General features: G+C 44.3%; 1 protein-coding gene across 8 annotated transcripts in view; it reads right to left on the bottom strand.

The window, feature by feature from the left end:
* LOC110530912 (utrophin) overlaps positions 1–11971 on the bottom strand; it is a 169406-nt gene extending 157435 nt beyond the window's left edge. For 2 of the 8 annotated variants that reach the window (XM_036985443.1, XM_036985446.1), the window contains exon 1: positions 11051–11970. In XM_036985443.1, coding sequence (XP_036841338.1) covers positions 11051–11194 — 144 coding nt within the window. In that variant the 5' untranslated portion in view covers positions 11195–11970. Of the gene's footprint in view, positions 1–11050 lie in introns of all 8 variants that reach the window. The other 6 variants (XM_036985441.1, XM_036985447.1, XM_036985442.1 and 3 more) reach the window with 4 other exon arrangements.
* Positions 11972–13889: the final 1918 nt, after the last annotated feature.

Here is a 13889-nt window from a genome sequence, read left to right as displayed (position 1 = left end):
AGGACCCAATTGTGATGTTTATGGGACATATAGGAGTGCCAACAAAGAAGCTTGTCCAAGGTAATGAATGTTTTATATTTTATTTCTGCGTTTTGGGTAGCGCCGGCTACCGCAAAATCTGTTGTTTACGTGTCGTGCTGGTATTTTGGGGGGGGGTGCATGCTATCAGATAATAGCTTCTCATGCTTTCGCCGAAAAGCATTTTACAAATCTGACTTGGTGGCTAGATTCACAACGAGTGTAGCTTTAAGTCAGTACCTTGCAAGTATATTTTTATGAAAGTTTGAGATTTATCGAGTACTATACTCGAGTACTATAGGTGGCGCTCTGAAATTTCCGCTGAGCTGTCCCTGTGCAGGGACCACCTCCGTAAGAAGATAAGGTGCTTTAGTGACAAAACGGATGGCACTGTGATAAACTGCATCCAGTTTGCTGAGTAGAGTGTTGGAAGCAATTTTGTAGATGACATCGCCGAAGTCGAGGATTGGTAGGATAGTCAGTTTTACTAGGGTAAGTTTGGCGGTGTGAGTGAAGGAGGCTTTGTTGCGGAATAGAAAGCCGACTCTTGATTTGATTTTTGATTGGAGATGTTTGATAAGAGTCTTGAAGGAGAGTTTACAGTCTAGCCAGACACCTAGGTACTTATAGATGTCCACATATTCAAGGTCGGAACCATCCAGGGTGGCGATGCTGGTCAGGCGTGCGGGTGCAGGCAGCTAACGGTTGAAAAGCATGTAGTTGGTTTTACTAGCGTTTAAGAGCAGTTGGAGGCCACGGAAGGAGTGTTGTATGGCATTGAAGCTCGTTTGGAGGTTAGATAGCACAGTGTCCAAGGACGGGCCGGAAGTATATAGAATGGTGTCGTCTGCGTAGAGGTGGATCAGGGAATCACCCGCAGCAAGAGCTACATCATTGATATATACAGAGAAAAGAGTCGGCCCAAGGATGGAACCCTGTGGCACCCCCATAGAGACTGCCAGAGGTTAAATGAAGAGGTTACATCTGTAGCAGATAAGATGCATTATGATGTGTTAGTTTTTACTCTGTTTACTTAGAACCTGCCCTGACACTCACTTTTAAACTTAAATCTCTTTTGGGATAGGGGGCAGCATTTTCACTTTTGGATGAATAGCGTGCCCAGAGTGAACTGCCTCCTACTCTGTCCCAGATGCTAATATATGCATATTATTATTAGTATTGGATAGAAAACACTCTGCTGTTTCTAAATCTGTTTGAATGATGTCTGTGAGTATAACAGAACTCATATGGCAGGTGAAAAACCTAAGAAATATCCAAACAGGAAGTGGGATATCTGAGGTTTGCAGTTTTTCAAAGCTTGGCTTACGGAATACACAGTGTCTATGGAGTCAAGTTGCACTTCCTACGGCTTCCACTAGATGTCAACCGTCTTTAGAAACTGGTTTGAGGATTCTACTATAAAGGAGGGGCTCATGAGACCTGTTTGAGTCAGTGGTCTGGCAGATTTAGCACTCTGACAGAGTTAGCTCTTGTTCCAGTGCTTTTCTTCAGACATAGGAATTCTCCGGTTGGAACATTATTGATGTTTTATGTTAAAAACATGTCAAAAAATATTGTCTGTGAGTATAACAGAACTGATATTGCAGGCAAAAACCTGAGGAAATTCCAACCTGGAAGTGCTGTTTATCCTGAAAGCTCTCTGTTCCATAGCCTGCCTTCGCTCAATTTAAAGGGATATCAACCAGGTTCCTTTTCCTATGGCTTCCCCATGGTGTGAACAGTCTTTAGACAGTTTCAGGCTTCTATTTTGAAGAAAAAGAAAAATCGCATCGCGTCATTGTATGGCTGGGTGCCAGCAGCGTTTTGCATGCGCAACAGCTTCGAGCAGACATTTTCTCTCGCTCTCCTATTGAAGAAGCTACAGTCCTGTTTTAAATATTATTGATTATATATTGTAAAAACAACCTGAGGATTGATTATGAAAAACGTTTGACATGTTTCTACGAACTTTACGGATAGTATTTGGAATTTTCATCTGCAATGTCGTGACCGCTCGAGCCTGTGGATTTCTGAACATAACGCGCCAACCAAATGGAGATATTTTGGATATAAAAATAATCTTTATGGAACAAAAGGAACATTTATTGTGTAACTTGGAGTCTCGTGAGTGCAAACATCCGAAGATCATCAAAGGTAAGCAATTCATTTTATTGCTTTTCTGACTTTCATGACCAATCGGCTTGGCTGCTAGCTGTTTGTAATGTTTTGTCTACTGAGAGAGATGTCCTTATATAAACACTTGGTATGCTTTTGATGAAAAGCTTTTTTGAAATCTGACACGCCAGGTGGATTAACAACAAGCTAAGCTGTGTTTTGCTATATTGCACTTGTAATTTCATGAAAATTAAATATTTTTAATATTTTAATTTTAATTCGGCGCCCTGCAATTCAGCGGATGTTGACGGAAATGATCCCGCTAACGGGATGGGTGCATCAAGAAGATAACAACCTCTACTCTTCTAGGAAGGCTTTCCACTAGATGTTGGAACATTGCTTCTGGGACTTGCTGCCATTCAGCCACAAGAGCATAAGGGAGGTTGTGCACTGATGTTGGGCGAATAGGCCTGGCTTTGAAGTCGGCGTTCCAGTTCATCCCAAAGGTGTCTGATAGAGTTGAGGTCAGGGCTCAAGTTGTGCAGGCCAGTCAAGTTCTTCCACACCGATCTCGAAAAAAAACATTTCTGTATGGACCTAGTTTTGTGTACGGGGGCATTGTCATGCTGAAACAAAATAGGTCCATTCCAAACTGGAAGCACAGAATCGTCTAGAATGCCATTGTATGCTGTAGCGTTAAGATTATCTTTACTGGAACTAAGGGGCCTAGCCCGAAACAGGAAAAACAGCCACAGACCATTATTCCTCCTGCACCAAACTTTCCAGTTGGCACTACGCATTTGAGCAGGTAGCGTTCCCCTTCTCCATCTGCCAAACGCAGATTAGTCTGTCAGACTGCCAGATGGTGACGCGTGATTCATCACTCCGGAGAACCCGTTTCCAAATAAAATCAAGTGAAATTATAGTTGTCATATACACATGGTTAGCAGAGGTTATTGCGAATGTGGCAAAATGCTTACGCTTCTAGATCTGACAGCGCAGCAGTATTTAACAGGTAACTAACAGGTAAAACAATTCCACAACAAAACCTAATATCTAACAAATTCCACAACAAAACCTAATAAACACAATCTCGAAAAGGAATGGGATGAGAATAATTAAGTATAAAATGTATATGGATGAGCGGTGACAGAGCGGCTAAGATGCAGTAGATAGCAAAGAATAGATAATGAAGGATACAGTATACAGCATATACAGTTGAAGTCGGAAGTTTACATACACTTAGGTTGGAGTCATTAAAACTCATTTTTTCAACTACTCCACAAAATTCTTGTTAAACAAACTATAATTTTGTTAAGTTAGTCAGGACATCTACTGTCTGCATGACAAAAGTTTTTTCCAGCAATTGTTTACAGACAGATTGTTTCACTTATAATTCACTGTATCACAATTCCAGTGGGTCAGAAGTTTACATACACTAAATTGACTGTGGCTTTAAAACGCTTGGGCAATTCCAGAAAATGATCTCATGGCTTTAGAAGCTTCTGATAGGCTAATTGACATAATTTCAGTCAATTGGAGGTGTACCTGTGGATGTATTTCATGGCCTACCTTCAAACTCAGTGCCTCTTTGCTTGACATCATGGGAAAATCAAAAGAAATCAGCCACGACCTCCGAAAAAATTTGTAGACATTCAAAAGTCTGGTTCATCCTTGGGAGCAATTTCCAAATGCCTGAAGGTACCACGTTTTTCTGTACAAACAATATTACGCAACTATAAATACCATGGGACCACGCAGCCGTCATACCGCTCAGGAAGGTGACACGGTCTGTCTCCTAGAGATAAACGTACTTGTCAAGGAGCTAGGAGTGGTGGGTGAGGAGTCAGGCGCAGAGAGCAGAGGTTTAGGGAAAACCGTATTTATTCCGGTAAGATAGGTCACGCCAAAAACAACAGGCGAAATAATGATACACAACCACCCACAAACAGAACAGAGAATCAAGCCCGCACAAAAGCAGGTGGGCATAGAAGGCTTAAATAGCCCTGAACCAAACCTCAAACGAGAAACAGGTGAAACTAATACAGATATAACCAACAGAAAAGGAAAAGGGAATCGGAGGCAGCTAGTAGACCGGTGATGACGACCGCCGCCCGAACAGGAAGAGGAGCCACATTCGGTGGAAGTCGTGACAGTACTTTGGTGCGAAACGTGCAAATCAATCCCAGAACAACAGCAAAGGACCTTGTTAAGATGCTGAAGGAAACAAGTACAAAAGTATCTATACCACAGTAAACAGAGCCCTATATCGATATAACCTGAAAGGCCGCTCAGCGGAAGAAGCCACTGCTCCAATAACGCCATAAAAAGCCAGACTACGGTTTGCAACTGTACATGGGGACAAAGATTGTACTTTTTGGAGAAATGTCCCCTGGTCTGATGAATCAAAAATAGAACTGTTTGGCCATAATTACCATTATTATGTTTGGAGGACAAAGGGGGAGTCTTGCAAGCCGAAGAGAACACCATCCCAACCGTGAAGCACGGGGTTGGCACCATCATGTTGTGGGTGTGCTTTACTGCAGGAGGGACTGACTGATGCACTTCAGAAAACAGATGACATCGTGAGAGGGGAAAATTATGTGGATATATTGAAGCAAAATCTCAAGACATCAGTCAGGAAGTTAAAGCTTGGTCGCAAATGGGTCTTCCAAATGGACAATGACCCCAAGCATACTTCCAAAGTTGTGGTAAAATGGGTTAGGACAACAACGTCAAGGTATTGGAGTGGCCATCACAAAGCCCTGACATCAATCCTATAGAAAATGTGTGGGCAGAACTGAAAAAGTGTGTGCGAGCAAGGAGACCTACAAACCTGACTCAGTTACACCAGCTCTGTCAGGAGGAATGGGCCAAAATTTACCCAACTTATATGTGGGGAGCTTGTGGAAGGCTACCCGAAACGTTTGACCCAAGTTAAACAATTTAAAGGCAACGCTACCAAAAACGAATTGAGTGTATGTGCAAACTTCTGACCCACTGGGAATGTGATGAAAGAAATAAAAGCTGAACTAAATAATTCTCTCTCCTATTATTCTGACATTTCACATTCTTACAATAAAGTGGTGATCCTAACTGACCGAAGACAGGGAATTTTTAATAGGATTAAATATCAGGAATTGTGAAAAACTGAGTTAAAATGTGTTTGCCTAAGGTGTATGTAAACTTCTGACTTCAACTGTACATATGAGATGAGTAATGACAGATATGTAAACATTCTTAAAGTGGCATTATTAAAGTGACTAATGTTCCATTTATTGAAGTGGCCAATGATATTAAGTCTGTAGGTAGGCGGCCGCCTCTCTGTGGCTGTTAACAATCTGATGGCCTTGAGATAGAAGCTGTTTTTCAATCCCTATGTCCCAGCTTTGTTGTACCTGCACTGACCTCGCCTTCTGGATGGAAGCGGGGTAAACAGGTAGACGCTCGGATGGTTATTGTCCTTGCTGATCTTTTTTGCCTCCCTGTGAAATTGGGTGTTGTAGGTGTCTTCGAGGGCAGGTAGTTTGCCCCTGGTGATGCGTTGTTCTGACCGGACCATCCTCTGGATAGCCCTGCGGTTGTGGGTGGTGCTGTTGCCATACCAGGCGGTGATACAGTCCGACAGGATGTTCTCACTTGTGCACCTGTAAAAGTTATTGAGGGTTTTGGTGACAAGCCACATTTTCTAAGCCTCCTGAGGTTGAACTGGCTCTGTTGCGCCTTCTTTACCACAATGTCTATGTGAGTGGACCGTTTCAGTATGTACACCGAGGAACTTAAAACTTTCCACCTTCTCCACTACTGTCCCTGGATAGGGGGGTGCTCCCTCTGCTGTTTACGAAAGTTCACGATCTCTTGTGTTTTGATGACATTAAGTGAGAGGTTATTTTCCTGATACCATACTCTGAGCCCTCACCTCCTTCCTGTAGGCTGTCTTATCGTTGTTGGTAATCAAGCCTACCACTGTAGTGTCGTCTGCAAACTTGAGGATTGAGTTGGTGGCGTGCATGGCCACGCAGTCGTGGGTGAACAGGGAGTACAGGAGAGGGCAGAGAACGCACACTTGTGGGACCCCAGTGTTGAGGATCAGCGGACTGGAGATGTTGTTTCCTACCTTCACCACCTGGGGGTGGCCCGTCAGGAAGTCCAGGACCCAGTTGCACAGGGCGGGGTGAGACCCATGTTCTCAAGCTTAATGATGAGTTTGGAGACTACCTATGTAAGAACAGCATTCGTACATAGGTATTCCTCTTTTCCAGAAGGGATAGGGCAGTGTGCAGTGTGATGGCGATTGCATCATCTGTGGACCTTTTAGAGCAGTAGGCAAATTGGAGTGGGTCTAGGGTGACAGGTAGGGTGGAGGTGATATGATCCTTGACTAGTCTCTCAAAGCACTTCATGATGACAGAAGTGAGTGCTACGGGCGATAGTCATTTAGTTCAATTACCTTAGCTTTCTTGGGAACAGGAACAATGGTGGCCATCTTGAAGCATGTGGGGACAACATACTGGAGATAGGGATTGATTGAATATGTCCGTAAACACGCCAGCCAGCTGGTCTGCACATGCTCCGAGGACACGCCTAGGGATGCTGCCTGGGCCGGGTGATGTCAGCCACAGAGAAGGAGACCCCACGGTCTTTGGTAGCGGGCCGTGTCAGTGGCATTGTATTGTCGTCAAAGCGCGCAAAGTAGTTGTTTAATTTGTCTTGGAGCAAGACGTCGATGTCCGTGATGGGGCTGATTTTCCTTTTGTAATCCATGATTGTCTGTAGACCCTGCCACATACATCTCGTGTTTGAGCCGTTGAATTGCGACTCCACTTTGTCTCTATACTGACACTTTGCTCTTTTGATTGCCTTACGAAGGGAATAACTACACAGTTTTTTCCGGCTATGTTTCCAGTCGTCTCGCCATGATTAAATGCGGTGGTATGTGCTTTCAGTTTGCTCCAGAGTCCAATGGCGGTGACCTTTACATCACTCAAGCCGACACTTGGCATTGTGATCTTAGGCTTGTGTGCAGCTGCTCGGCCATTGAAACCCATTTCATGGAGCTCCCGACGAACAGTTATTGTGCTGACGTTGTTTCCAGAGGCAGTTCGGAACTCGGTAGTGAGTGTTGCAACCGAGGACAGACAATTTTTCATGCTATGTGCTTCACCACTCGGCGCTCCCATTCTGTGAGCTTGTATTGGTTACCACTTGGCGGCTGAGCCGTCGTTGCTCCTAGACACACACACACACACACACACCTCACAACTCACTCCTAGACGTTTCCACTTTAAAATAAGAGCACTTACAGTTAACCGGGGCAGCTCTAAGCAGGACAGACATTTTACGAACTGCTTGTTGGAAAGGTGGCATCCTATGATGTTGAAAGTCACTGAGCTCTTCAGTAAGGCCATTCTACTGTTAATGTTTGTCTATGGAGATTGCATGGCTGTGTGCTCGATTGTATACACCTGTCAGCAACGTGTGTGGCGGAAATAGCCAAATCTACTAATTTGAAGGCATGTCCACATACTTTTGTAAATATTGTGTATAAAGCATTCAAATTAATTTACGACACTCCATTGCAATGTAATGGACACTTTATAACTTGAGTGACAGTTGAAATCAAATAGTTTTTAGTTATTATTTGAGCCATAAATCAATTATCAAATGCGGGAGGATGAAGTAATTTACCATTGATGTGGGTAATGGCAGAAATCAGTGCTTCATTTCAAGTTATTGTACTTGGGCTTTCTGAGTGTTGGTAAATTAATTCAAATAATTGGTACTTCTGAATTTGTTATCATTTCATTTTCTCTCACAAGTTATCACTATGTCACCTTGCATTGTGTAGCATAGCTGTGTGTGTGTTGCGTGCAAGTTAGTGTTGAGTGTAAGAATGTGTGTTTCAAGACAAACAGCCCGACCTGGCCACCTAGTCCAGGGGGAATGATGCGTGTCCACACTCCTGCGGTCCTGTGCCACTGATGTAACGCATACTAATGACCCAGGGCCCTGGTCCTGGTGGAGTACAAGGGCAGAGAAGAAAAGGTGCTGCACTCTTAAACCAGGGTTGACTCACCCTGCATGGGGTAAAACTGAGCGGGAGTGGTGAATGGAGGGGTGGTGTAGGAACAGGGGCCAATGTGTTAGTCACAGGGCTAGGGGACTGAAGGGACAATATAACTGGATGGATTGCTGCTTTAGGCTATTTTAAAGATGGCATCTGCCAGTGTTAATGCGCACTCTCTCTCCCTGATACACACACACTTTCTCTCTCTCTATCTTGCTTTCTCTGTCTCTGTCTCTCCCTCTCACACCACACACAAACTCCCCAGAAAGTGTAATGAGAGTAAGAGGACACTCCTCCTGAGACCAGAGTGCCCTTCAGCATATTTGCAGACAGTGATTACACAGACAGAACAGAGCTGAGTGCAATGCAAATAGCCATCGGGGCCTTCGACGCTCTCCAGCACAAATACACCAGACTCATCACACACACGCACACACACACTGCGAGTGATTTTACTTGGCCCCACAACATTTCTGATCCCGGTCAATTTGTAGTCTACAAATTATTTGTAATTATGTTCCGACCCCCTGTCCATCCGCTCAAGAAATCGGACCACGGGTGAATCTAGTTGATGATCCCTGGTATAGGGTTATGGCCAGCACTGTCAGCCCAGAGGCCAGGCTATTTCCTGAGTAGGAGAGCCAGGTAACAGCGATACAAGCCCAGAGAGAACAAGCCGAGCGCACATTCATCATCAAGAAGCACTGTTACTGCCGGCCAGACAGTGAGCGCACCCAGGGGAGTCCAGACGAGCCCAGAATGACTGATCCTCTCAGGGTGAGCCCAACGAGCCCAGAATGTCTGATGCGACCCAGGGGAGGGTAATTGAGTGTAAAATGATGGAATTCTCCCACTGGGTGCGGGACGGTAAGTCGGCTCCTCCCAAGGGAGGTTAAACGAGCGACGAATTGCTGGTGCAACCCAAGGGAAGGTGGCCAAGTGCAGAATGCATAGGTCTGTATTATGATAAGTTAGGAAAGTGTGGAGGGAGTGTTATTAACAGGAGATGGTAGTAACAGAGTAGTGATCAGACGAGGTTGGCTGCTCACAGGGAGATTCAACCAACACAGATGGTTGGTTAAATGAGCAAAGAACAAGTGCCTACTTTGTTCTAGGGAATTAACCAGCGAGTGAAAGAGGGAAATATACCGTTTTAAAAAACTCTCCCATTATGTCTATCATGCACTTTCTCTGTTTCTGTACATTTCTGTTTGCGCTCACTAATCTACAGGTGAGTATGACATCCTGCCATTTAAAGTGCTTGAAATGTCACATACTATAAAACCTTATATTTTCCCATACCTAAAATGCATACTATTTAGAATGCAAGTGTTGGTATTCAGACACGGCCTGAATGGAGCAAGAGAGAATATATAGCGAGAGAGATGAAGAGATGAAATGAGAGAGGGGAAATTAAAGACCCGAGAGCGAGAGTGAGAGTGAGAGGTGGAGAGAGAAAGAGGGAGATTTGCCTTGGGAGAAACCATGAAATAAATTAAATCCAAGGCTAACATGCATGTTAAAGCGTGATTGCAGCCGTTTGCTAATGATAATTGGTTCCACTGTACACACACAGTTTTGTATTGCTATCCTTGTGGGGACTAAATATTTCATTCCCATTCAAAATCCTATTTCCCCTAATCCTTAACCAAACCATAACCCCTAACCCTGTGCCTAACATTAACCCCAAACCCTAACCATAAAACTATACCTAACCCTAACTTCTAACCCTAACTGTAACACCTAAAATAGCATTTTTCCTCGATGGGATTGTCCAAATTTTCCTTGTTTAAGACTTCCTTGTTTAGGACTTCTGGTACCCGCAAGGATAGTTAAACAAAAACACACACAAACAGTTGTGTTTGCAGCTGGCCAGCTCTAATCCTCCTGAGCAGCTGGTCCATATTTCATCACTCGCTGCAGTGTCTCTGACTAAAGCGGTCACTTGCAACCTCACAATATATCCTTCAGTGTAATAACAAGTAGGCTACAGTTTATTAAAAATACAAACTCATTGTACCTCTTACTCACAGCTTGCATACCATAGTGCATGGTGGTTCAGGCATTCACAATGCACCTTCTCGCTCTCACACACACACACACACACACACACACACACACACACACACACACACACCACACACACCACACACACCACACACACACACACACAAACCTCACAACTTCTCTACCTTGTTAGTTTGTTTACTCCACCACAGCGGAGACAAGACTGTACACACAGGCATTAACACACACGCTCTCACACACGCACATACACAGCAGACACACACACAGCAAACACACACACACAGCAGACACACACACACACAGCAGACATACACACACAGCGGACACACACACAGCAGAGCCTGATTACTTGACATGTGGCTGAGGCAGTAAATCAGTCCCGTATCCAGCCAGGAATATGCAGACACACACTGTGGAGGTGACAACCACAGGCGTCAACACTCTCCCAAACAGATAACAGGATGGAGGGAGTTGTTGACAAAAACATGAGTCACAATTTAAATATGCAAGCCCCAAAATAGTCAGAGATGTGAAAGGACTTGGTGATGAGGTGAGGTAATAACCAGCAAAAGTAGTATTTCACTCTTTAACTTTATCAAAAGCCATGAATAAAACTAGGCATTCTTGAGAGACAAAGTGCTACAAAAATGCCCCAAACCAAAAAGATGAACAAACTAACCCACACAGTTAATCATCTCTATCACAATACAGAACCAAAACACTGAATGGACAGACAAAACAAATGAACGAATGACTTAAAACAGGAATGAAAGAGCGTCGGACAGAACTCTTCCTCTCCCTGTCTTTCGTTCTGTGACTCACCTTGCAGAGTTTGTGATAACGTGGGGATGAGATGGCCATTCTCTGGAGCCTGTGTAGGAAGACCACCACTTTCTGAAGGGAGGTGCGGACCATGGCCATCATCGTACGAGTGCCACAGGTCTGCAGCCTGTTCAGAGTCTGCATGGCCCTCTAGCACTGCCCAGGCCCGCTCATATCCTATCCTCCTCCTCCCCCCAGAGATGCACCACAGCAGTCACAGAGTGACGTGAACACACACACTGTCTGAGACACACACTCAGACCCGGCATGCCCCCGCAAAAGCGTATATACTGGCACACACACAGTGCGCGGCCAATCACAGCACATGCGCACTCTTACAGCAAATACTCCCTCTCTCTCTCTCTCTCTCTCTCTCTCTCTCTCTCTCTCTCTCTCTCTCTCTCTCTCTCTCTCTCTCTCTCTCTCTCTCTCTCACACACACACACAATCTCCCTCACACTCTCCCCTCATGCGCCCTCACACTCGTGCTCAAGCATTTAAGCAGGCTGAAACACTCTCATTCACACACACGCAAACCAGGGTAGAATACTACTCCAAAAAGAGATGTCACTCTGTGGTTACCCCTTTAGAAGCCAGGGGTCAACGAAGAAAAAGAAAAGCAAAAGAGAAAAATCTGCCGACATAGCAAACCAAGAGAAGAAGGATGAGCGAGGGAGGCAGAAGTTGCTCTGAAGGAGCCGATCACGTCTCACTGTAAAGCCAGAGACAGGAGTGGGATAAAGGCTGTGGCGTTCCGTGGAAAGCCCTCCGAGCGGACAACACAGAGAGAGAAGGGGGAGAGAGGGGGGATGAGGAGCGCTGTGTTAACAGAAGACAGAAGCTCCCTCAGCTGTAGGGAGGGAATGACACTACACTAGCCAGAGCGGGCGGCTGACTGGGATGGAGGGAGAGAGTGAAAGTGAGGGAGAAGGAGAGAGAGAGAGAGAGAGAGAGAGAGCACCAGTGAGATGCACAGCGTGCAGCTCGCACACAGCAGGAGCAGCAGTGTGTGTGTGGTGTCCCAGACGTAATGATATGCTCTGACACAGATACAGAGGGATGAGAGAGCAGTCTGATATGGGAACAGGGAAGGAGGGAGATAATTAAAAACCAAGAGAGAGACACCTGAGAGAGAGAGAGAGAGAGAGAGAGAGAGAGGGAAGAGAAGGAAGCAAAGACAGAAGCAGATAAAAGGGTGAGTGCATGAAAGTACAGTTGGTGAGGGCATGAAAGAGGGAATATAAAGAGAATAAAAAGTAAAGGATAGAGAATGAAAGAGAAACAAAGACGTGCGGAAAGGAATTAATGCAGTAGTAGCATCTGTAATTTGCTGTGTTAATTATTCAGAAACATTACTTTCTCCTGCACTCACGATCTAAACCCTTGTGTCTTCACCTAAGGACTCCCCCAGCGCGACAGACAAAACCCTCTGACACCAGGACTGCCTTATCTCAGTTCCCCATGACTTATAAATACAGGACACACACACACAGATAAGAGGCACACACAAATGACCCACATACACATACAGTACATCATACACACAAAGGCACACTCACGCTCAGTTAAACATGTGAGAAAGCAAAATGATCATTGAGTGCTTTGTGAAGATTTTTACATAGCCAGATCTGAAATTGGGGGTGAGCCTGCCAAACGTTTATTCACTCATCCCACACAGTATTGATTCTTCTAAGAAGGGAATACCGTTAGCTAGGCCAGTTACTCCACTGACGGCACTGAGTTTCCAATAAGACCGTTAGCAAAAGCATATGTTAACCCCCTTGGGAACTAGCATAATGTTCACATGCACTTACAGCAATGTTTGGCTAGCGACTCCAACGTAGCGCAGATTGAAAGCTAATGTTTGAGCAGGGCAAAATCCGTATTGTGATTTCTGTACAGATATGCCTTGTTATATAGACTGGAACACACACACACACAGTGCATTCGGAAAGTATTCAGACCCCTTGACTTTTTCCACATTTTGTTACGTTACAGCCTTATTCTAAAATGAATTAAAATATGATTTAAAATAATTATCATCAAATCTACACCCTTAATGGGCCTGTTCAAAGTGTTTTAAAAAAGTACAAAGTGTTTGTTAGGTGTTAAGCCTGTGTTAAGATGTTGGTCCCTGTACGGGGATCGCAGCCATAACAGGTAAAAAAAATGCTTAAAACGATTACGAGACCAAAAAAGCTATGGTGATTGTGTTTAATTATGTTTGGGAAGTAAAGATAGACATGGTTTTAACAAGGTAGTGGTAGTATTTCATTCAGTACAACAATTTGTAGGTGGCTTAACACCCTGTCCCTGTGCCTCAACTTACCCCCCACCCCATTGAGTAGGTGTGTCCAAACTTGACTGGTACTGTATATAACACAATGAGCCAATGAAGCATTTTTGTACACATAGTACATATCAAGGTGAAAACATCTGAGCTACACATAGACTAACTTCCTTCCCACAGTGTGCCATTTGCCCTCTCTGTCTAGCATTACTACACCCTTTGCCATCCCGGACTCTGGTGTGTGTGTGTATAATATCAAAACTATGAAATAACACATATGGAATCATGTAGTAACCAAGAAAGTGTTAAACAAATGAAAATATATTTAACATTTGAGATTCTTCAAAGTAGCCACCCTTTGCCTTCATGACAGCTTCGTGAGGTAGTCATCTGGAATGCAAGCTGTGCCTTGTTAAAAGTTCATTTGTGGAATTCTTTCCTTCTTAATGCATTTGAACCAAACAATTGTGTTGTGACAAGGTAGGGGTAGAAGAAGACAGAAGATAGCCCTATCGGGTAAAAATACCAAGTCCATATTATGGCAAGGAC

The sequence above is a fragment of the Oncorhynchus mykiss genome, chromosome 8, assembly GCF_013265735.2.
Source record: "Oncorhynchus mykiss isolate Arlee chromosome 8, USDA_OmykA_1.1, whole genome shotgun sequence".
In the NCBI taxonomy this organism is placed as follows: domain Eukaryota; kingdom Metazoa; phylum Chordata; class Actinopteri; order Salmoniformes; family Salmonidae; genus Oncorhynchus; species Oncorhynchus mykiss.
Note: the sequence above shows the minus strand (reverse complement) of the source record. Positions and strands in the feature narration are given on the sequence as shown.